Consider the following 25436-nt stretch of genomic DNA (forward strand, 5'->3'; position numbering starts at 1 on the left):
ACCCTGGTAACACTGACCTTGTCACCGGTCACCTTGTTAACACTGACTGTCACTGGTCACCATGGCAGCACTGACATTGTCACGGGTCACCCTGGTTAACACTGACCTTTGTCACCCGTCACCTTGGTAACACTGATGTTCTCATCAGTCACCCTGATAACACTGACAGTCACCGGTCACCATGGTAACACTGACTGTCACTGGTCATCATGGTAACACTGACTGTCACTGGTCACCATGGTAACACTGACTGTCACTGATCTCCCTGGTAACACTGACTGTCACTGGTCACCATGGTAACACTGACTGTCACTGATCTCCCTGGTAACACTGACTGTCACTGGTCACCATGGTAACACTGACTGTCACTGGGCACTAGATAAGTGTTTGGGGTTCTGCAGTTAGCATGTAATCACCGCTTTATCCTATTTCCATGGTGACCCGGTCACTATAACAAACTCTGCTCCATCTGTAATGTGACATTGACTCCTCTCTAGATGGAAATGTTCCCATACTGTATGTCATCGGTAACGGTCTCTCTGGGATGTAGACAGTAGAGGCCTGATGTAAAGTTGAGGGAAAGTCCGTTTTGCAGACATATCTCCCGGTGTTACACTACGCGTGAGTCTACCATACACAGCTTTGTGACACTGAGGAGGTTTCAGAGTTACACGTGTCTGTGTCACATCCCCACTTGCGGCCAAAAGGGCAACAACTAGACGTCCGCACAGAGACCAGGTGTTCCGATGGCGTTGTGGGCGTAATTTGAGGCTATTCTGAGACTTTTGTGCGCAGTCTGATTCCAGGTGGATCAGTTGCACCAGATATAGGACTAGCGGAAATGCACACTGATAGTGATGGTGGGACAGCGCCGCCCCCTATGTCCAGGGAACTCCCCATATGGGCAGAGTTCTGCATTTATTATCTTGTGCGTATCCGTGAATGAGGCCCTACATGTCTACGGGGTCTATTTAATAAGCCTTGGACCAGGGACGTGCGGTGAGATAAACGGCTCAGGAGACAATGGCCCTCATTCCGAGTTGATCGTACGGTAGCTGTTTTTAGCTGCCGTGCGATCAGATAGTCTCCGCCTATGGGGGAGTGTATTTTTGTATAGCAAAGCTGCGTCCGCTTGTGCAGCCGAGCTATGCAAAAACATTTTGTGCAGTTTAGGAGAAGGTCTGGACTTACTTACCCACTGCGATCACTTCAGTCTGTGAGCTCCCGGAATTGTCGTCACACATCCGCCCTCCAAGCGACTCGACACGCCTGAGTTGGACTCACCACTCCACGAAAACGGTCAGTTGACGCCTGGAGCCGCCTTCTGCCTGTCAATCTTCTTGCGTTCACCGCTGCAAACTCTTTCTTCGTAGTTCCTGTCGCTGCCCAGTGACGGTCGTCGCCGGGTTATGACGCACCTGCGCATTGCAGCTGCAGCGCATGCACAGTTCCGACCCGATCGCACGACTGCGAAAAAGTGCAGTGTGCGATCGGGTCGGAAATGACCCCCAATGTGTAGTACCACAGCCAGATTTATACACAATATATGAGCCCAAGGGTTCATGTGGGCATTATACACAGGTGCAGCAGTATATACATGTGGGCATTATACACAGGTGCAGCGGTATATATACACATGTGGGCATTATACATAGGTGCAGCAGTATATACATGTGGGTATTATACACAGGTGCAGCAGTATATACATGTGGGCATTATACACAGGTGCAGCGGTATATACATGTGGGCATTATACACTGGTGCAGCAGTATATACATGTGGGCATTATACACTGGTGCAGCAGTATATACATGTGGGCATTATACACAGGTGCAGCAGTATATACATGTGGGCATTATACACAGGTATAGCAGTATATATACACATGTGGCCATTATACACAGGGGGTGGTCTTCTGTATGCCGAATGTCGGGATCCCGGCGCACAGTATACCGGCGCCGGAATCCCGACACCCGGCATACCGACAACTATTCTCCCTCGTGGGACTCCACGACCCCCCTGGAGGGAGAATAAAATAGTGTGGCGCGCGTAGCGCACCAACGTGCCCGCAAGGGGCTCCTTTGCGCTCGCCACGCTGTCGGTATGCCGGCGGTCGGGCTCCCGGCGCCGGTTTGCTGGGCGCCGGGAGCCCGAGCGCTGGCATACCGGACGACTCCCTACACAGGTGCAGCAGTATATACATGTGGGCATTATACACAGGTGTAGCAGTATATACATGTGGGCATTATACACAGGTGCAGCAGTATATACATGTGGGCATTATACACTGGTGCAGCAGTATATATACATGTGGGCATTATACACTGGTGCAGCAGTATATATACATGTGGGCATTATACACAGGTGCAGCAGTATATATACATGTGGGCATTATACACAGGTGCAGCAGTATATATACATGTGGGCATTATACACAGGTGCAGCAGTATATATACATGTGGGCATTATACACAGGTGCAGCAGTATATACATGTGGGCATGATACACAGGTGCAGCAGTATATACATGTGGGCATTATACACAGGTGCAGCAGTATATATACATGTGGGCATTATACACAGGTGCAGCAGTATATATGCATGTGGGCATTATACACAGGTGCACAGTGTATAGCTCCTAGGCCCTGGTTCTTCTTAAAAGCCTGCAGTGTTTCCCCTGGGAGCCTCCCAGGGGAGGATGGATCCTCCTGGGGAGGAGGATGACGGAGAGTCCCAGGCTGCAAGGCTGCGAGGCCCTGGGAATTCTGACCTACCGATTGCAGTGGAAGCCTCAGTGCTGGAGGATTTGGACAGTACAGCGTTTCCAGTGATTGTGGGTCCGGTGATGAAACAGGATCCCCAACTGGAGACCCCCAAACCGCAGGATACTGGCTCTCTGGGTGAGGTAACCCAGGGAGGTGATAAGGTGAATGAGCTTGCCTGTGGTGAGGCGGGGGTTAGTGCTGCAGGTGGAGATACTGAGGTTTCTGATTGCAGCCTGGAGGATTCAACATCCTCTAGTGATAAATACATGAATGTGAGTCTAGAGGAATTAAGAATGGAGCAGAACCGTATATACTCCCGCATTACTTATAAAAAAAGAAGGCGTAACTGTAACAGCAGATGGGAGAGAGTTGTCCTGAAAGATGAACTTTGGGAGCTGAATGACACTTTGACTGCAGTTAAAAAGAGGATTAAAATGTTGCAGGATCAGGCTCTATTGCAAAAGGAAAAAGCACTGCTAGAGTCCATACCAGGACAAGATGGCGGATGTGATGGCGGCCCGGTCCCGGCGGGTTCTGTGGCGGCATCTGGGCTCATAGTTCCAGTGGAAGACATGGAAGTGGGCGGCCAGACTGCGGAAGAAGTGGTGGATATCGTGGGCCATGATGGAGGTGAAACCTCTGGGATTGCGTCTGGTGCCGTGGATACCGAGGGGAACCCTGCGATGACGTCATCCTGTGCTTTCCATGAGGGGGAGGCGTCTCTCCCAGAGAGAGTGCTGGGTGGTGGCAGTGCAGGGGGCATGGTGGCTGCCGGGGTGACGGCGGGTGCCGGAGCTCTGGTGGCTGGTTCCTGTCGACTTGCTCCCGATGCACTTGTCTCTGAAGCTGCGGATGTGGGGACGGCGCGGGCCGTGGTAGATGCTGAGGCTGGCTCTCCCTGTAAGCCAGCAGCGACTGGCTCTGGCTTAGTCACTGTGGTGGCTGAGGGGGGCGGGGCCAAAGATGCATCATGTGTGACATCACGAGTGACATCATTAACTGCATCAATGGGGATTCCGGAGTATGAAGCCATATTAAATACTGGGCAAAGATTGGCCCAAGGACTGCCGGCAGTTGATAAAAGCAGCTTAACCCCTGAGGAGACTACACTAGTAGAAACAGTTTACGGAGATATGGATATGCCTGTGAGGGCTTTAGCGGCCATAAGCTTGATCCAGGCAAACCAAACTAGGATGGCTGGTGTTATGATTCCAGCACTCTGGTCAGAGGAGATCATATGGCAAGGACCGGAGCACTGGAACGGAATGCTGGGGAAGGGAGCAGGACAGGAAAATAGCCCCTGGCGCCCTAACTCTGTTGTCTCACCCGTGTTGTCAGAAATCCCCTGCGAGACTATGGTTTCTTGAGCCCTTGGCAGCCACGTTTGAAGGGCGGATTATGTCTGCCCAACTTCGATGCCCCCCGGTCTTAATGAGAGACAAAGGGAAACCCGAGACAGGGTGATAACAAGAGGCCCTCTAACTAAACAACCAGGCCAGGGGCTAAGCAAACTCAAAAATATAATATGTGTGGAGAAACCGCCAGGGAAAAGGACAACCAAAATATCCACTTGTCCAATTCTCCTACCCGGCACCGCCGAGTACCAGAGAGGACTTGTGGAAGCGGAACCCTCCGCAAATGCTCCAAACACAAAATATAAAAGGTAAAGCGGCTGAGCCGCAACACACGGCAGAGCCGCAACTCACGAACACCACTGGATATAAAACGGTGATCAGTCAGGACTCCAGGGAACCAAACGACCTCTTGGGATGAGATGACAACTCCCGAATACCGAACTTCTGAGGACTGGAATGACTGGATACAGCAGGACTGGAAACAGACTCTCAGCAAACAAAGGCAGCATGCAGGAAGCTATTACCGGCGTCTGTGAGAAGCCCTGGGAGTGTATTTAACAAGGAGTCCTCCAATCAGCTGCTAAAGGCTGATTAGAATAAATGCCGTGCAGCTGCCTTGCTGCACGGCCAGAGAGCAGGTGAATATCTTAATTTCCTAAAGCCTAGCAACGGGGAACGCGGTCCGCCAGTGGCGTCCCCATTGCTAGGGTCCGTGCGGCTCAGCGCGCCCGGCGTCTAGCGTTGCCAGGGAGCCGGCGGCTGTACGCGCACGGCGTCTCTAGTTGCTAGGCGCCGGGCCGCGCAGACAAGCGGACCCCGGCGCCTAACAGCTGGTGAGGCTGGTAGTGCGGGTATAGAGGTCAGTAAGAAGGTAAATGTTCAAGCACCCAAGGGTCTCCCTGTAATCTCTCCTGTGGTTAGACCAGGATCTGGTTCATATGCCAAAACTTTGGAGGGTTCTGGTTGGGCTAGTACTGGTCCTCAGCTTGGGGTAAGTGGGGGTCAGCCTATAAAAAGGCGTAATGTGGTTCAGTTTAGATGGGTAGGGGAAGGGGAGGCTCCTTCAAAGTCGGAGTTCTTGGATATAGTATTCTCGCTGGGTTTTAGGGCCGCAGACCCATTTGCGTGCATCCATCCGGTGAGAACTCCCGACTTTGATCTGAGCTTCCTCTCCCTGAATGGCTTGCAAGCTTTTGGCTCCCAATGGGAGAAGAACAAGACCAAGGAGCCGTACTGCCATTTTAAAACCAACACCATCACCAGGCAGGATAGGGTAAAGATTACTGTTCTGGTGCGCAATGAGTCACTACCGTCTGTGGATATCGTATATTGGTTGTCCAGGTCCTGCACAGTGTTGTCCCCACTTGAGAAATTTGATTACACTAAGGGGGTCTGGGGTGGTGCCTATTCGACCTTTGTGAGGCTGCACCAGGTAGGGGCTGAGACTAAGCACATACCATCTGCTGCTTATATTGGCCGTGACCGGCTTCAGTGCTTCTATCCTGGGCAGCCCAGAACTTGTCACAAGTGTGGTGATTTTCGCCACCTTAGTAATGATTGTACGGTTGTTAAATGTGCTTTGTGTGGCCAGATGGGGCACGGGTCCCGTGAGTGTAATAAGGTGAGGTGCAATCTCTGCGGAGCGGATGGCCATCCCTATAGTCGGTGCCCTAAAGCATTGCATAATCATGATGCAGGGGTGGTTGAGGAGGCACTAGAAATCAGGCCCAGTCATGAGGATAACATGGTGGTTGCTTTACAGCATCAGGATATGTTGAGGAAACTAGAAGCTGGTGGGGTAGGGAAAGTCCAGGTCGAAAGGGGGGAAGCATCTTTTCAGGCAGTGAGTAAAGGCAGGAGGAAGAAGCTGAAAAAGAAGGGGGTGGACGTTGTATGCTCTAATAGGTTTGACGTTTTGTCCTCTGCTGATGATGAGGATGAGGGGGAGGTAGTCATGGTTGGGGGAAAAGAGCTAGTGTTTGTTCCGAATACTTCTAAAAGTAAAAAGCCAAAACAGGCCTCTAATCGGTCTGTTGATGGAGTGGCAGTTACGGTCAAAGCTAAACAGGAAAAGGGGGGATGTGGTAAAGTTCAGAGCAAAACCAAGCACTTAGATAGTTCTCAGGGGGATCTAGAGTGGGATCCTACAGGGACAGAGTTAAGCCAGGCCTTGGTACCGTTATTAAATAAGGTTGAGGTAGTGCAGAGTTCAGAGGGGAAGGCCCCTCAATCTCCGGGAGAGGTGATGGTGGTGGAGGAGACTCCTAGCCTTGAGGCGGGGAGCCTTACCTATTCTCCTTTGGCGTCCTCTGGTGGGGATGATCCTGGGGGCGGTTCTTGTATTATTGCCCCAAAAGTCCCTGATCCGGATCCTCCCCCAGACAGGGTTGCAAATGGGGAGGGGTGTGATATTAGGGAGGGTGTTGTTGTACAGGGATCTAAGGGTCTGTTCTGTGAGACTGCGGTCTCAGTTGTTGGTGGGGTGGAGGAGGGGGAGGTGGAAGAAATCTCTTTGTCCGATGAGGATGTTCTTCCCTTCGGGGTTACGTGTAAAAGAGTAGGATCCTCGGATGAGGATTCTAAAAGACAAGCAAAGAAAAAGTGAATGGGGTCCTACCTCTATAATCCAAGAAACATGGATCCCCAACCAATACGATGTGCCACCATTAATGTGGTTTCCGTGTTTTCTGAACGTGCTCGTTTCTTGGCCTTCGATTTTTTCAACACTGTTGATGTTGACTTTTTATTTTTGCAGGAGACCAGGGTAGGTGACTAGGCCACACTCCATCGGGCCAAGTGTCAGTGGAAGCGGGGGCCTTCCTTCTGGTCTCTTGCGGCCGAGGCGTCCAGTGGGCTGGCAGTGCTTTTTACTGATATGGTAAACGTGCACAGGATTATAGATTTACAGGTAGGTAGGTGCATGGTTTTAGATGTCAACCTGAGAGGACATGACCTGAGGCTAATAAACATCTATGGGCCCCATTCAAAATGGGACAGGAAATGTCTTTTCAGGGAGATAAAACCGTTTCTTTTTACGGCCCGGTAGATTGTCTTTGGAGGTGATTTTAACACCGTCATTAGGTCAAAAGACAGAGGGGACACAAAGACGACCCTGGGCTATGATTCCAATTTTCTAGTTAGCATGGTTAGAGAGGCTGGTCTGGTGGATGTGCACGTTCGCCATTTCCCAGACCTCACAGGTTTCACCTATCATTGTGGTAGTCGTAGGTCTAGGATAGGTTTTTTGTTAAGGAGTCCTCGAAAACTTTGCCTTCTGAGACAAAGAAAGTAGAGTTCTCCGATCACGTTTTTCTGTGTGTTGCTTTGAACGTCTCAGAAACCCCTCAGAAAGGGCGGGGCATTTGGCATTTGAATTCCGAGCTCCTAAAGGAGGAGGGAGTTAGCCAGTCCTTTAGAGACTTTCTTCAACTACAGGAAACACTTCTGGAGGCTGGTTGGAGTAGGTCTGAGTGGTGGGAGGAGTGTAAAAAGAGGACTCGAAGGCTTTTTTAAAGGCTGGTAGCCAGGAAAAACTTGACAAAAAGATGTATCTACCAGAGCCTGAGAAAGAAACTGGATTTCTTGATCTCTGAGCGTGGAGATAGTGGGGAAATCTCCCGGGTGAAGGCTCAGATGAAGGAATATCAGTACGATCGCCTGGCTTCTTTGATTCTGGAGAGGGATTATGGAAAGTACCACTCGCCTGATCCCTACCAGAGTTGCAGAAAATCAGTTGATGTGAGGGAGGTCCGGGGCCTGTTTGATGACCAGGGTACTCTTCATGAAGACAGGGAGGGTATTTTGGGAGTCATCAGGTCCTATTACTCCAGCCTTTTGTCTGAGCAGCCACTCATCAGAGAGAGGATAGATCAGTTTCTGAGGGAGACACCTGGACTTGAGCAACTTGATCCTTCTTTTGACTCTTTGGGCAGTGATGTGACAGTGGAGGAGGTCAAGAGAGCCATAGACGGTTTGTCTATAAAAAAATCTCCGGGCCCAGATGGGTTAACATCTGAATTTTTTAAAGCTTTTTCAGACATATTGGCTCCTCATCTCATGGAGGTATTTAATGAAAGCCTGGGTAAGGGATCACTCCCTCCCTCTATGAGATCCTCTGCTCTCATATTATTGTCTAAAGGTAGGGACCCGGTGCGTGTTGAGAACTGGCGCCCCATCGCTCTTCTCAATACGGACAGAAAGATTCTGGCAAAGGTACTTTTTAATCGGCTGATGGAAGTTTCCGGGCTGTTACTTTCTCCGTCTCCGCATTACACTGTAAAAGGCTGAAGCACCTTTAGTGCTGTCCTTGGCATCCGGGAGCCTGTGGAGCAATGTCGTGCTGAAAAATGGGGCAAGTATTTGCTGGCATTGGATCAGTCCAAGGCTTTTGACCGAGTTAATCATCAGTACCTGTGGGCTGTGCTGGAGAGGTATGGTCTTCCAGCGAGGGTGGTAGATTGGTTACGTGTCATTTACAATCAGGCTGAGAGCTTCCCACTTGTCAATGGCTGGGTAGGCCCTGCTTTTGCGGTCGACTCGGGTGTCCCCTGAGCCCCCTTCTATATGTATTTGCAATTTATCCTTTTGTGCGGAGGATTGAGAGCGGTGCTGTGGCAGGGGTTCAGCTGGGCCCTGGGTTGCCGCTGAGGGTGGTGGCCTACGCAGACGATGTTACTGTGGTCCTGTCATCTGTGGCAGAGGCACGTGGCATGGAACATCTTATCTGTGAGTACTCTGAGGCTTCGTGCTCCAGAATCAATCAGGATAAGTGTGAAGCTTTCTGGATGGGGGAGGAAGGTGATAAATTTACCCTTCCGGATAGCCTCCCCCGCGCCAGTCCAGAGATAAAAATTCTAGGTATCAAATTTGGCCGTGGTGATTATGCCACTCAGAATTGGGAGAAGAGGCTGGAAGATGCTACCAGGAAGGTGCAGTCCTGGAGAAGGTGGCAACTTTCTCTCAGGGAGAGGGTTGACTTATGCAAAACAAAAAAAAAATCTGATTCCGCTTTTTCTGTATGTCAGTTATGTGTGCTTCTTGCCACAGTCTTTGTGGACCAAGATGAATTCTTTATTCTTCCTGATGTTATGGGGGAATAGAATGAATCTGGTCAAGAGAGGGATCACCTACAGATCGAGGGAACAGGGGGGGCTGAGTATGGTCAACCCTGTGGTGTTTTTTGCTACAACGTTTTTAAAACTGAATCTAGGGAGTTTGTATCTAAGAACTCCCCCTCAATGGGTAGAGAGTTTTAGGCCTTGGGTGTTTCCCTTCCTCAGGTTATGGATAGATGGTGGCCAAGTAAAAACCTTTCGAGTCCGGCATGGCTACCTCCCGATCTACGTTATACTGTGCTTGAAGATGACGAGGCTTTGGGGGCTGGAGGTGGGTGAAGTCAAAAACTTCTCTAGAAGGGAGTTGGAGAGAAGAATTTTGCGGACTCACTTTTATGCTCCGCTGTCGTTAAGGGACTGCCCAGGCAGTGTCTGCTCAGATGGGTTGTCTTTGATTAATTCTCAAAGAATCCCACTGAAGTTCAGAGATATTGCCTGGCTTTCTTTCCAAGGGAGGCTTTATGTGCGGGGTAACCTCAAGTGTCGAAGTGCCAATGATCGTGGCTGCCCACGTGAGGAATGTCTAGGGGAGGTGGAGACAATGGACCATTTCCTCCTTGAGTGTCCCTTCAATATAAAGGTTTACAGAGCGGTATCAAGGGCCTTACGCATCCCGTGCCTTTCGGGGCTTAGTTACCCTGAGTGGGTTTATGGGGCATTCAAAGGGTGTAGAAGGTTTGATTTAACCACACTTTTTATAGTTAGTTTAGCAGTTAGGTTTCACACATGGGGTGCATGGTGTCAGGTTTCCCTCAGAGCAAAGGTCCTCCCCTGTGAGGAGGTGGTGGGAAATATTATGCACGAGGTTAAGAGGATGATGGATATGGATAGGAAGAGGTTGGATGCTGTCGGGTGGTCCAGGCTCTGGCGCCACCTGAAACCCCCTTGAGTGGGTTGCAGAAGTCCTTTTCTTGTTCATCTTATGGCTTCCTATCCTTCACCTTCCCGTAGATTTTCTTTTTTCTGTTTTTTTAATTAAAGCGGTTTGCATGTGACTAAAAGACTTCATTCATCTTTTCATTGCTTATGGTTATGATATGTATTGTACGAATACAGTAGGTTGTTTTTTGCTTAGATGTTAAGCAATTTTGACATTGCGTATAGTTATACAAGCTTTGTTGCTTTTTGGTTTGGATTATTGGGCAACAATTCAATGTATATTGTATGTCCTATTTTTATGAGTTTTACCATATTTATGTAATGTATGTTGCAAATTTTCTTAATAAAAGATAGCAGTATATATACATATGGGCATTATACACTGGTGCAGCAGTATATATACATGTGGGCATTATACACAGGTGCAGCAGTATACACAGGTGCAGCAGTATATACATGTGGGCATTATACACAGGTGTAGCAGTATATACATGTGGGCATTATACACAGGTGCAGCAGTATATACATGTGGGCATTATACACAGGTGTAGCAGTATATACATGTGGGCATTATACACTGGTGCAGCAGTATATACACGTGGGCATTATATATAGGTGCAGCAGTATATATACATGTGAGCATTATATATAGGTGCAGCAGTATATACATGTGGGCATCATACACTGGTGCAGCAGTATATATACATGTGGGCATTATACACTGGTGCAGCAGTATATATACATGTGGGCATTATACACAGGTGTAGCAGTATATATACATGTGGGCATCATACACTGGTGCAGCAGTATATATACATGTGGGCATCATACACTGGTGCAGCAGTATATATACATGTGGGCATTATACACAGGTGCAGCAGTATATATACATGTGGGCATTATACACAGGTGCAGCAGTATATACATGTGGGCATTGTACACAGGTGCAGCAGTATATACATGTGGGCATTATACACAGGTGCAGCAGTATATATACATGGCATTATACACTGGTGCAGCAGTATATATACATGTGGGCATTATATATAGGTGCAGCAGGATTTACTACTGGAAATTTAGTGAGTTTTGATCAGAGATGTGTGGACAAGTTGGGCGGGGGAGGCAGTGAATCACCTGTTATAGGGGGAGATGCACTAATGGCCCGATTCAGTAAGGATTGCAAAGTAGCAGAATTTGCAATCCTTGTGAGCGCATGCTGACCGCCGAATCCCCCATTGATCAAGTAGAAATTGCAATCACACTGCAATTTCTGATTGATGGCAGAAATTAGGGTTGCCTCCTGCCGACGCGGCTTGGCTGTGCCCGCAGGAGGCCCACCGCCATCTTTATGATCGTGGCGGCTGCGTGTGATGCCCCCCATTTGTAGGATGCCGCCCCCGTTACCCCCCCTCCCCCCGCAACGCCTGCATCATTTAAGTAATGTTTGCGTTTGGATTGCGATTAGAGTTCCAACCTGCATCAGACACTGAGCCTTGAAACGTGATAAAATGGGGAGAGATACAGGCCCTCCATTCAGACCTGATCGCACGCAGGCTATTTTTCGCACTGCTGCAATCAGGTAGTCGCCGCCCACAGGGGAGGGGTTAGCGCTGTGCAGGGGTGCGAACGCTTGGGCAGAGAGCTGTACAACTCAGGACTTACTCACCCGCTGTGATCATCCTGGACGAAGCTGACGTCAGGAAACGTCCGGGCACGCCTGCGTTTTTCTGGACACTTCCTAAAACGGTGAGTTGACACCCCCAGATGGCCTCCTGTCAATCTTCTAGCGTTCGCCGGTGCGAACGCTGTCTACGTTCAATCTGTCGCTACCCATTGATGGCTGTCGCCGACGCGCCTGCGCTTTGTGGACCACATGCATGCGCTGATCACACCCGATCGCAAAAAACAAGTTAGCGTGCGATCGGGTCTGAATGACCCCCACAGTACCTGCTATCAGCTCCTAACTGCCATGTTAAAGGCTGTGTTTGAAAAATGAAAGTGAGGAGCGGATTTGCTGCTACGTTATCAGTACATCTGGTCCATAGACTTTTTATTCCAGAGTTTTGACTGTAAAAATGATTGCAATAATACAAAGAAGATATTTATAAAATATTCTATGTATTTTTCATATACTTTGGCGTATACTGGAGTATGACAGGAAAGGCTCTGCCTCACCCGCCTCTCCCCACCACACAGCACTGTGGAGAGGGATAAAGTACCAGCCAATCAGCTTTTAACTGCCGTGTTACAAGCTGTATTTGAAAAATGACAGTTAGGAGCTGATTGGCTGGTACTTTTTCCATACCTACTCTCCAAGAAAGGGCGGGAGGCTCCGGAAAATTGGGTGGCCCTCCCGGCCCCCCAGAAGAGTGGGAAAGTCTCCCGATTTCTTAGGCACCCCCTGCCCGGCCGCCTGCTTAGCGAGTAAAGAGGGCGGTCAGGCTGCCTCGGACTGGCTGACCGGGGAACCGCTTCTGGTCCACTTATGCCGGGACAATGTTTAGAGGCAGCCGGTTCTCTGCACTCGCACCTGCAATTACCTGCGATCCAGGTAGCGGGTGTAAAGAGCCGGGTGCTCCTGAATACTGTCCTGGCATAAATGGACGGTAGCACTTTCCCCGGTCAGCCAGTCCGACGCTGCGGTCAGGGCAGTCACGTCACACCTCCTGTTATATAATGCCAGTGATCTCGGCAATGTAGGGCGGGAGGCGTGGCTACAATGACGGGATCACGGCCACCACACCCCACGTACTGCCTCCATCATTTAGTTATGCCTCCACCGCGCCCCCTTTGTCTTGTCAAACCCACGCACTGGCCCCCAGCTGAGCTGAGCCGACTCTCCAGGAGAGAGCAGCCCAGAAGTCGTCAACTATGACTTTTTTATCCATCCAAGGCTTAGTAAATAGACCCCTGTGTCACATAGAAGGTACATTGCATGTCAGTGGCTGGTGAGGCACAACAGCCATAATGTCCGCCGAATCCTGACGATGAGCACTACCACCACCGAGCCAATGCCCGCTACTGCCTCTGAGCCGATGCCCGCTGCCACCACCAATGGCTTACAAACTCGGCCACCGTCAACTGACCCAGCCCTCCGCCACTAATTTGCATCTCAGTCTGATGCCGCCAATGCCCGCTGCCTGCCTGCTCATCATAAAAAAATAAAGATTAGTGTTTGGGACTAGGAAGGGAGTGGGAGGAGGACATGAATGCAATTTTGTTGTCCAGGGCTTCCATTAACTTTATGGAGAAGGGTCTAAATGGGTTAAAAAATGTAAAAAATAAATAAAATGCGTGGGCTCTTTGAGCCGGTCCTGGTTGTTTAAATACTGGGGGAAAAATTGGACAGGGGTTCCCCGTATTTAGACAACCAGCACCGGGCTCTTAGCCCGGTCCTGGTTCCAAAAATACGGGGGACAAAAGATGTAGGGGTCCCCCGTATTTTTAAAACCAGCACCTGGTCTCCACTAGCCAAGGACATAATGCCACAGCTGGGGGACACATTTATGTAGGTGGCCATGGCATTACCCCCCCAACTAGTCACCCCTGGCCGGGGTTCCCTGGAGGAGCGGGGACCCCTTAAATCAAAGGGTCCCCCCTCCAGGCACCCAAGGACCAGGGGTGAAGCCTGAGGCAGTCCCCAGCACCCCTGGGCAGTGGGTGCCAGGCTGATAGCCATAAGTGTTTAAAAAAAGAATATTGTTTTTTGTTGTGGAGCTACAAGGCCCAGCAAGCCTCCCCTGCTTGCTGGTATTTGGAGAGCCTCAAGTACCAGCATGCGGGGAAATAACTGGTCCGCTGGTACCTGTAGTTCTACAAAAAAAAATACCCAAATAAAAACACAACACACACCGTGAAAGTAAAATTTTATTATAACACACTGACACACTCACACATACTTACCTACATCCCACGCCGGTCACGCCCACTTGTCCATGTAGAATCCAATAGGGCCGGTAAACTTCAATCCACAGGGGGAGAGAGAGAGAGAGATACCTGCTGCTGTGTGTGGACGAAGCAGGAGGAGGACAGGGGAGAGCAGTCTGGTGCCTGTGAGCGGGAGGGGTGGACGGAGCTGGTGGAAGGGGACAGGGGAGAGCAGCACTCACTGCAGAGCCACTGCTGCTCCTGTCCCAACGTCCGCCTCGCGCCGCGTGTGCGTGATTGGACAGCTGATCCAGTGCTGGATCCGCTGTCCAATCACAGGTGCCTCGCTGACATGGGGGTGGTGTCCCTGTCAGTGAGGCACTTTTTTCAGTGCCGCTTTCTCCATGGTTTTCAGTGGGCTTTTACAGCCCTGTGCTAGGCTCCGCCCCCCGCACTGTCCCCTTTCCTATTATGTATGCGAGGCACTGTTATCAGTGCCTCCCTAAGTCATTAAACACAAAAAAACAAATTGCATTACATCAAGAAGATACTCATGACCCAGAATATGTCATAAGTATCTTCTTTGTATCTGCCTCCCCTGACTGCATGTCCCTGTTGCACGTCAGAGGTCATCTGTACCCAGTACACAAGCACGTTGTCTTTGCTTTTTCCATGATCTGGTAATAGACCCCCCAACCTATATAATATACTGACATTTACAGCTGCTGTATATTGTACTTTGTAAGTCTTTACTTGTCTTTTCCTTTCAGTCATTATGTGCATAGATACCTGTTACCCACACGACTGCTCGGATGTGTATGCCCAGGGTCTGACCACAGATGGGGTGTACATGATATACCCAGAAGGAAGGTACTCCACTGCCGTACCTGTGTACTGTGACATGACCAGTAAGGGGGGACCATGGACGGTAAGTAACAGCAGTGACCCACAGTGGCAGCTGCAATGCTGGGTTCTCATATACCCTGGGGTCAGAATCACTGGTGTATCTATAATGGGTGCACCCACCGCACCCATTTCTTGAATACTTACCCCTCCAGAGTCCCACAATGATAATGGCAACATGGCCATTTTCCCGGCATTTCTGTGCATGTGCAGGGGAGAAATTGCTAGGAAAATAGCCGTGGCGCCATTTTCCCGGAGATCTGCAAATGCGCATTACAGTCTCAGCCCTCTGTTGGTCAGACTCTATAGTGCCGTCAGCAGAGATGCGGTGGCCTGGACAGGAGAGGCTGCACACGGGCCTTCTCTCTCTCTTAAAACGCCCCTGGTCCAGACCCACGTCCACGCTTATTCCCTTCATAGTTCCTTCTACTATATGCAGGGTATAAGGTTACACACAGTCCCCTGCAGGTGCATGGTGTAAGCTTCTATGTGACAGTCATGAAATATGGAAAACATTAGGGTAAACAAATAGATGGTTTCTATCAAAAACTGAAAGCATCAACATTACCTGGAGCCACCATGCATGATGTCTCCTGGACACTTCTGGCTCCTGCCTGCCCTGTATATTCCCTAGTTGTGCTGTGACATCCTGCATCCTGGGCAGGAACCAGGAGATGAGGAGACTGTCCATCTAAGATCTGGAGCCCTGGAACCCACGGAATGTAAACTCTTGGGACAGAATTCAAACCAAGGGGACCAGTTATCAACAAGTGATAAAACTCGTGAATGATAAAATGCGTTGCTTATGATAGATGGTGCTCCAGCCAATCAGCTCTCAACTGTCATGTGTTCATAAAATAAAAGTTGGGAACTAATTGGCTGGAGCACCATTTCTCTGAGAACCGGACCCACCCGAACATACCAGATCCGAGGGGGATCCAAGTCCGGCTCAGGTTTTTCCCCCTGACTGAGATCCCAAAACGAGGCAAAGCGTCATCTTCCTGCTGTCGGATTCTTGTGTGTTTTGGATTACATATAAAAGTCCTGGTGATCGGCGCTGTTTCACTCCGGCGGAGGTGCTTGTGCTGTGTTCTTCATCCAGGGGCTGCTGTGTCCTCCAGGAGCTGCTTTTGCCAGTGTCCATCCAGGGGCTGGTGTGTCCGTCCAGGGGTTCTGCTTTGTTAGTCCAAGGGCTATGCTCCAGTGTAAAAAAAAAAAAGCCAAGAAAAGTTTTTTTAAAGTTTTAAATAATATTTATTTTGTGTTCTGTTTTCCCGAGTGTAATATTCATACAATTCATGTGATGCTGCAGGTCGTACCACAGTGTAGTATTATACAAGTACTGTGACACTGCTGGCCGTACCCAAGTGTATACATAACAAGTACTGTGACACTGCAGGCCGTACCCCAGTGTAATATTTCATACAATTACTGTGACACTGCAGGCCGTACTGCAGTGTAATATTCATACAATTACTGTGATGCTGCAGGCCGTACCCCAGTGTAATATTTCATACAATTACTGTGATGCTTCAGGCCTTACCGCAGTGTAATATTCATACAAGTACTGCAATGCTGCAGGCCTTACCCCAGTGTATACATAGTAAGTACTGTAATGCTGCAGGCCATACCACAGTGTAATATTCATACAATTACAGTGGCGCTGCATTCCATACCCAAGTGTAATATTTCATACAATTACTGTGATGCTTCCGGCCTTACCGCAGTGTAATATTCATACAAGTACTGCGACGCTGCAGGCCGTACCCCAGTGTATACATAATAAGTACTGTAATGCTGCAAGCCATACCACAGTGTAATATTCATACAATTACAGTGGCGCTGCATTCCGTACCCCAGTGTAATATTTCATACAATTACTGTAATGCTGCATGCCTTACCGCAGTGTAATATCCATACAAGTACTGTGACGCTGCTGGCCGTACCTCATTGTAATATTGCATACAATTACTATGACGCTGCAGGCCTTACCGCAGTGTAATATTTCATACAATTACAGTTATGGTTGATGATTATTTTAGTGAAAGCATCCAAATAGGCATGTCAGACAGTGCATTTTACTACTGGCAGGGGGGAAAAAGGCAATTTGGAGGCCCCTGGACCGAAGATAATGTTCACGCTGATATGGGTGAGGAATCGGATGATGATGATGATGATGATGATGATGATGAAATCTTGCCTATGTAGAGCCAGTTTGTGCATGTAGAGGTTATTGCCAGCTTGTTTGGTGGGGGCCCAAACAAACCAATCATTTTGCTGAAGTGATTGGTTTGTTAAACTTTGCATGTCCTGTTTAATATATACAACATAAGGGTGTGTGGCAAGGCACAAGGATAATTCCATCTTGCACCTCTTTTCCTTGCATTATGCGATGTTTGGAGCATTGCTGACTGTCTTCTTGTGTAGACGACAAACATTTGTATAGTTTATTAAACTGCCGCCCTGTCTGCCACTGCAGTGCCATTCTGTTTCCTAGATGTGCCACGTTGGAAGTTTAAGTGCCACATGTGTGTGCCGCCCACTGCTGTCCATTAGATTAGTCATCCAGCTACCTCGCTGCAAGCTTTAGGCCTAAAAACAATCTTGTGAGATGTGAGGTGTTCAGAATAGACTGGAAATTAGTGGAAATTAATATATAATACTGTAGGGCCCTCTATCTGAAATTTCAGAATGAAATAATCTTTCAATATAGCTACTATATAGGAAAGAGCGGGTTCAGTTCTCAGAGAACCGAACTTCACACTCCAAGCCCGGACCGAGTCTGGCTCAGGACTTCCTGCCAGACTCGGAAACCAGAACGAGGCGAAACATCATCATCCCGCTGTCAGATTCTCGCGAGATATGGACTTTGTATATATTGCGCCTCCCGCACTCCAGTCCTAGAGAGAGTAGCGAGAGGACATGTCTCCTCAGTGTCTGTGCAGGAAAGTGGCGTGGGGTGGCGACCTGCTCTTTTGTGTCATTCCAGTGGTGCTGTCCTGTGTTGTATATTATTTACTCAAAATAAAGGGGTTATTAATATTTAATCCAAATAATTTTTACAGGCTTTGCCATGTGTGTGTGCTGCATATTAATATATAACTCCAGAAAAATAATGGAGAACAAAAATTTGGAGGATAAAATAGGGAAAGATCAAGAACCTTTAAATGTTCCCTGAAAACTCACCTCTTCAAACAAGCCTATCAAATTCCAGACCCACCCACATAACCTTCAGTGCTTCCCTATCTAATTACATCCTCTGTAGAGTATTCATAACATCACATATCTTGTCTTTCTTTAGTCTCACACCCTCCTGACACTTGGATAACTTTGTGGGGTATCATCATACAACCCATTAAGAACCTAGCAATCTGGTGGACCATTATGCAATAGGTAGGTATCCTTGTGTATCTATGCCTATTTCCCTATAGATTGTAAGCTTGCGAGCAGGGCCTTCCTACCTCTATGTCTGTCTGTTTTTACCTAGTTTTGTTCTATTACTGTTGTTCTAATTGTTAAGCGCAACGGAATATGCTGCGCTATATAAGAAACTGTTAATAAATAAATAATAACATAAAAACCATTTCCTCTTAGTGCTGCTGCTGCTGTTGTTGCTGCTGGGAGTCGATCGTCATCCCAGAGGTGAAATCGGATAACCACTTGTACTACTTCAACTGAGCAATTGACTGTCCAACATCCTTTGCGAGGAAGATGAAATATGACAGCAGTCATCCTGTTGTGAAGCAGAAAATTGAGGCCTTGACAACTATGTTGGTGCTAGACGTGCGTCCGGTATCCGCCATTAGTTTAGTGGGACTTAGAGAATTGTTTGAGGTAGTGTGCCCCCGTTACCAAATTCCATCTAGATTCCACTTCACTATGCAGGCAATACCGAGAATGTACAGAGACATCAGAAAAAGTGTCCTCAGTGTCCTAAAAAATGCAGTTGTCCACTTAACAGGGCAGACAAAGGACTATATGACTGTGACAGCCCAATGGGTAGATGTATCACCTTGCACAGCAACAACAGCAGCGGCACCAGTAGCTGCATCTCAGAAACGCTAGCTCGCTCCAAGGTAGGCTACGTGTTTGTCACCGGGTTCAGTAAGAGGCACACCGCCGACAACCTCTTAGAGAAAGTGAGGGAAATTATCGCCCAATGGGTTACCCCACTTAGACTCTCCTGGGGATTTGTGATATCAGAGAATACCACCAATATTGTGCGGGCATTAAATCAGGGCAAATTCCAGCATGTCCCATGGTTTGCTCACACAATAAGTTTGGTGGTGTAGCATTTTTTGAGAAATGATGGCTGTGCAAAAATTTCGGGACACTCTCGCCATTCAGCGACTGTGTGCTGAAGACTGGAGCACCAAGCCAACACTCTTAAACCTGCCCTGCCACTCTTGAACCTAAAGCAAGACTTTGTAACAAGGTGGAACTCAACCCTCTATATGCTTCAGAGGATGGAGGAGCAGCAAAAGGCAATTCAATCCTATACATCCACCTATGACATAGGCATAAGAGGGGGCATGCACCAGACTCAAGCGCAGTGGAGTTTGATTTACGTGTTGTGCAAGGTTCTCCAGCCCTTCGAACTTGCCACATGTGAAGTCAGTTCAGACACTGCCAGCTTGAGTCAGGTCATTCCCCTCATCAGGCTATTGCAGAAACAGCTGGAGAAAGTGAAGCAGGAGCTAAGACGGAGTGATTCCACTTGGTTTGTGGGACTTGTGGATGAAGCTTTGCCAGCCAGGATCCGAGGGTGGTCAATCTGTTGACATCAGAGCACTACATTGTGGCCACCATGCTCGATCCTAGGTTTAAAGCCTACATGTTGTCTCTCTTTCCGGTGGACACAAGCCTGCGGAGGTGAAAAGACCTGCTGGTGAAAAAAACTGTCAGCTGATGTGGAACATGACCCTTCAACAGCTCCTTCTTCATTTTCTGGGGCTGCCAGGAAACAACTTAGATATCCGATTCCTAAACAACCCGCTGGCAGTGATGCAGGGCAGGCAGGATCAACTTTGGACATCTCGTCCGGACTGAAGGACCTGCCAACAATTTCTGGCATGTCTACTGTCACTGCATATGATGCTGTCACCATTGAAAGAATGGTGTAGGATTACATCGGTGACAGCATCCAAGTAGACATGTCAGACAGTCCGTACGTATACTGGCAGGAAAAAGAGACAATTTAAAGGCCCCTGTACAAACTGGCTCTATTTTACCTAAGTTGCCCCCCCTCCAGTGTGTACTCGAAAGAGTGTTTAGTGCAGCCGGTAACCTTGTCAGCAACAAGCGTAGAAGGTAACTTCCACCCAATGTGGATAAGATGATGTTCATCAAAATGAATTACAAATCCTTTCGGGAAGACCTTTACCAGCAATTGCCTACAGAAAGTACACAGGGACCTGTGATGGTGGATTTCAGCGGGGACGAGATAATACTCTGTGAGGAGGATGTACACAACAATGAAGGAGGTGAGGAATCGGTCGATGAGGATGAGGATGACATGTTGCCTTTGCAGAGCCAGTTTGTGCAGCGACCAATTACTTGCCAGCTTGTTTTGTGGGGGCCCAAATTAACCAATCATTTCAGTCACAGTCAAGTGGCAGACCCTGTCGCTGAAATGATTGGTTTGTTAAAGTGTGCATGTCCTGTTTATACAACATAAGTGTTCCATCTTGCACGTTTTTTTCCCCCTTTGCATTATGTGCTCTTTGGGGCCTAGTTTTTCAAACTGCCATGCTGTCTGCCGCTACAGTGCCTCTCCTAAATGGGCCACGCCGGATGCAAGGTCTCCTGGTCCCTGCCCCTTACCTAGCAAGAGGATGATGCTGGGCACTGAGAGCCACCGTATCCCTGGCAACGGGGACGCTGGAAGCAGACTGTGTTCCTTGTTGCTGGGTATCTAAGTACTCAGCTGTGGTACAGGGACGTGCAGCTGGGCAGCTGCACGGTATTTTGGAATTTAGGGTTTGTGCAGTGATTGGTGCAGCTCCATTTATATTCCCTTCCTGGTCACTCCCAAAATGATGGTGATAGTTCCTGCTTCTGTGTGAACCTCTCAGCTCATAGGAGATCCTGTCAGCCTGTGTTGTGTTCGTGACCTGGCGACCTAGCCTGATCGATTACCTGACCAGATCCAGCCAGCCTTGTGTTCAGGTTTTTGTGGAGTATCCACACAAACAGTTCTTTGCTTGCATTTCTATTTATAACATCCCAGAGCATTGTTGCTCTCACTGTTTATTTGTTTACAACATCTTAGAGCATTGTTGCTTTCATTATCAGTTGTGTATTTTGTGTTGCAGGGTTAGTTAGCTTTCCCCTTACTCCCTCGCAGTCTCAGTTGGTGCCTTGTTACCTCGTAAGATCTGGGGACATCGGAATCTGGGCGGATCTAATTTGCCCATTCAAACGCGGCTGCTAAAGGAGAAGACTAGCTCTGCTGGCACCAACCGACCACTGGGAGGAGTAAGAGAGTCAGGGGTAGAGCACAAGTTACTGCGGTCATCTATTCTAGCTGCAGCTTTACCCATGAGTACTGGAACTTCCTGGTTGCCGCATACTCCCCGGAGTTCCAGGTACTCAGTTCATAACACCAGGTGTTTGTGTCGCACACTTGTGTTGCTTAGCTTAGTCACCGTGCGACCTCGGTGCACCTCTTCATTTTAATGATGTGCTCTTTGGGGCCTATTTTTTAAAACTGCCATCCTGTCTGCCACTACAGTGCCACTCCTAGATGGGCCAGGTGTTTGTGCTGCCCACTTGTGTCGTTTAGTTTTGTCATCCAGCGACCTCGGTGCAACCTTTTGGTTGAAAAACAATATTGTGAGGTGTGAGGTGTTCATAATAGACTGGAAATGAGTGGAAATTAATGTTGTTGAGGTTATTAATACTGTTGGATCAAAATGACCCCCAAACTCTGTGATTTTAGCTGTTTTTATGTTTTTTTTTCAAATACCATTCCAGATCCAAAACCGAAACCCGAAAACATACTGTACTGTTTATAATATATGAAATAGAGATGTGTGTCGGGCATTTTTCATGTTTTGTGTTTTGGTTTTGGATCTGGATTGGTTTTGCCAAAACCACCGTTTCGGGTTTTGGTTTTGGATCTGGTTGATTTTTTTTTAAAGAACATAAAAATACCTTAAATCACAGAATTTGGGGGTAATTTTGATCTACGGTATTATTAACCTCAGTAACATACATTTGCACCCATTTCCAGTCTATTCTGAACACCTCACAATATTGTTTTTAGGCCTAAAGGTTGCACCAAGGTCGCTGGATGGCTAAGCTAAGCGACACAAGAGTGAGGCACAAATACCTGGCCCATCTAGGAGTGGCACTGCAGTGGCAGACAGGATGGCAGTTTTAAAAACTAGGCCCCAAACAGCAAATAATGCAAAGCAAAAAAGAGGTGCACTGAGGTCGCTGGATGGCTAATCTAAGTGACACAAGTGTGCGGCACAAACACCTGGCCCATCTAGGAGTGGCACTGCAGTGTCAGACAGGATGGCAGATTTAAAAAATAGGCCCCAAACAGCACATAATGCAAAGGAAAAAAAAAGAGGTGCACTGAGCTCGCTGGATGGCTAAGCTAAGTGACACAAGTGTGCGGTACAAACACCTGGCCCATCTTGAGTGGCATTGCAGTGGCAGACAGGAAGGCAGTTTTGAAAACTATACCCAAAGAGCACATAATGCAAAGAAAAAAAAAGGGTTGCAAGATGGAATTGTCCCTGGGCCCTCCCACCCACCCTTATGTTGTATAAACAGGACATGCACACTTTAACAAACCAATAATTTCAGTGACAGTGTCTGCCACACGACTGTGGCTGTAATGATTGGTTTGTTTGGGCCCCCACCAAAAAAGAAGCAATTAATCCCACCACCAAAAAAGAAGCAATTAATCTCTCCTTGCACAAACTGGCTCTACAGAGGCAAGATGTCGTCCTCATCCTCATTCACATCCTCCGATTCCTCACCCCTTTCAGTGTTTACATCCTCATCCTCACAGAGTATTAATTTGTCCCCACTGAAATCCACCATCACAGGTCCCTGTGTACTTTCTGGCGGCAATTGCTGGTAAAGGTCTTCCTGGAGGTATTTATAATTCATTTTGATAAACATCATCTTCTCAACATTTTGTGGAAGTAGCCTCGTACGCCGATTGCTGACAAGGTGACCGGCTGCACTAAACACTCTTTCAGAGTACACACTGGAGGGGGGCAACTTAGGTAAAATAAAGCCAGTTTCTGCAAGGGCCTCCAAATTGCCTCTTTTTCCTGCCAGTATACGTACGGACTGTCTGACATGCCTACAGTGATGCTGTCACCCATATAATCCTCCACCATTCTTTCAACAGTGACAGCATCATATGAGTAACAGTAGACGTATCAGTAATTGTTGGCAGCTCCTTCAGTCCGGACCAGATGTCAACACTTGCTCCTGACTGCCCTGCATCACCGCCACGGGTGGGCTCAGAAATTTTATCCTTTTACTTGCAGCCCCAGTTGCGAGAGAAAATGGAGGAGGAGCTGTTGACGGGTCACGTTCCGCTTGAGTTGACAATTTTCTCACCAGCAGGTCTTTGAACCTCTGCAGACTTGTGTCCACCGCAAAGAGAGATACAACGTAGGCTTTAAACCTAGGATCGAGCACGGTGGCCAAAATGTAGTGCTCTGATTTCAACAGATTGACCACCCTTGAATCCTGGCAAAGCGAATGAAGGGCTCCATCCACAAGTCCCACATGCCTAGCGGAATAGCTCTGTCTTAGCTCCTCCTTCAATTTCTCCAACTGCTTTTGCAAAATCCTGATGACGGGAATAACCTAACTCAAACTGGCAGTGTGTGAACTGACTTCACGTGTGGCTAGTTCGACGGGTTGAAGAACCTTGCACAAGGAAATAATTCTCCACTGTGCTTGAGCCAGGTGCATTCCCCCTCTTTTGCCTATATCATAGGTGGATGTATAGGCATATATGGCCTTTTGCTGCTCCTCCATCCCCTGAAGCATATTGAGGGTTGAATTCCACTTTGTTACCACCTCTTGCTTCAGTTGATGGCAGGGCAGGTTCAGGAGTGTTTGCTGGCACTCCAGTCTTCGACACGCTGAATGTCGAAAGTGTCATGCAATTTTTCGGGCCACCGACAGCATCTCCTACATGCGCTTGTAATTTTTCTAAGAATACTGCACCACCAAATTAATTGTATGTGCAAAACATAGGACATACTGGACTTTGCCCAGATGTAATGTACGCACAATATTGGTGGCGTTGTCCGATATCACAAATCCCCAGGAGAGTCTAAGCGGGGTAAGCCAATGTGCAATGATGTCCCTTAGTTTCCGTAAGAGGTTGTCAGCGGTGTGCCTCTTATGGAAACCGGTAATACACAGCATAGCCTGCCTAAGAACGAGTTGGTGTTTGCTGCTGTTGTTGCTGTGGAAGGCAATACATCTTCCCAGTGGGCTGTTACAATCATGTTGTCCTTAGTTTTCCCTGCTCCACTGGTTAAGTGGACACTGGGAAAAACCGCATTTTTCAGGACACTGAGGACACTTTTCTTAATATGCGCTGTACAGTCCGGGAGTCACTTTCCTGGTGAAGTGGAATCTAGATAGGATTTGGAACCAGGGACACACTACCTCCATCAATTCTCTAAATCCCACTATACTAGTGGTGGATACCGGATGCACGTCTAACACCAACATAGATGTCAAGGCCTCAGTTATCCGCTTTGCACCAAGATGACTTCTGTCATATTTCATCTTCCTCACAAAGGACTGTTGGACAGCCAATTGCTTAGTTGAAATAGTACAAGTTGTCTTCCGACTTCACCTCTGGGATGACGATCGACTCCAAGCAGCAACAACAGCAGCGGCAGCAGCAGTAGGTGTACTACTCATGAATCCTCCAGAGAAATCTTGGTTAGGAGAGGACTCGTCAATCATGCCAGTGACATGGTCTGCAGGACTACTGACATTCCTGACTGAGGAGGAAATTGACACTGAGGGAGTTGGTGGTGTGGCTTGCAGGAGCTTGGGTACAAAAGGAAGAAGGGATTTGGGTGTCAGTGGACTGCTTACGCTCTTATCCAAAGTTTCTGAACTTGATAATGACTTCTGATGTATGCGGTGCAGGTGACGTATAAGGAATGATGTTCCTAGGTGGTTAACGTCCTTACCCCTACTTATTACGGATTGACAAAGGCAACACATGGCTTGACACCTGTTGTCCGGATTTGTGGAGAAATAATTCCACACCAAAGAGGTGGCTTTTTTGGTATTTTGCCCAGGTATCACAATGGGCTTATTCATCCTATGGACAAAAACTGTCTCCCCTGGTGCCTGACACAAACAAACCACATCAGAATCCTCCTTGTCAACTTCCTCCTCAGCGCCAGCAACACCCATATCCTCGTCCTGGTGTACTTCAACAGTGACATCCTCAGTTTGAATATCAGAAATGGACTGTGGGTGCTCCTTCCAGCACTTGCAGGGGGCGTGCAAATAGTGGAAGCAGAGAAGTAGCTAGGTAGCCAC

At 48.2% G+C, this 25436-nt stretch overlaps 1 protein-coding gene across 1 annotated transcript in view; it reads left to right on the top strand.

Moving 5' to 3' along the window:
• The window catches only part of LOC134943913 (microfibril-associated glycoprotein 4-like), a 43896-nt gene that overhangs the window by 4031 nt on the left and 14429 nt on the right, over positions 1-25436 (top strand). Inside the window, exon 3 of the mRNA XM_063932480.1 lies at positions 14750-14907. Coding sequence (XP_063788550.1) covers positions 14750-14907 — 158 coding nt within the window. The remainder of the gene's footprint in view (positions 1-14749; positions 14908-25436) is intronic.

Source organism: Pseudophryne corroboree, chromosome 7, assembly GCF_028390025.1.
Source record: "Pseudophryne corroboree isolate aPseCor3 chromosome 7, aPseCor3.hap2, whole genome shotgun sequence".
NCBI classification, from domain to species: Eukaryota; Metazoa; Chordata; class Amphibia; order Anura; family Myobatrachidae; genus Pseudophryne; species Pseudophryne corroboree.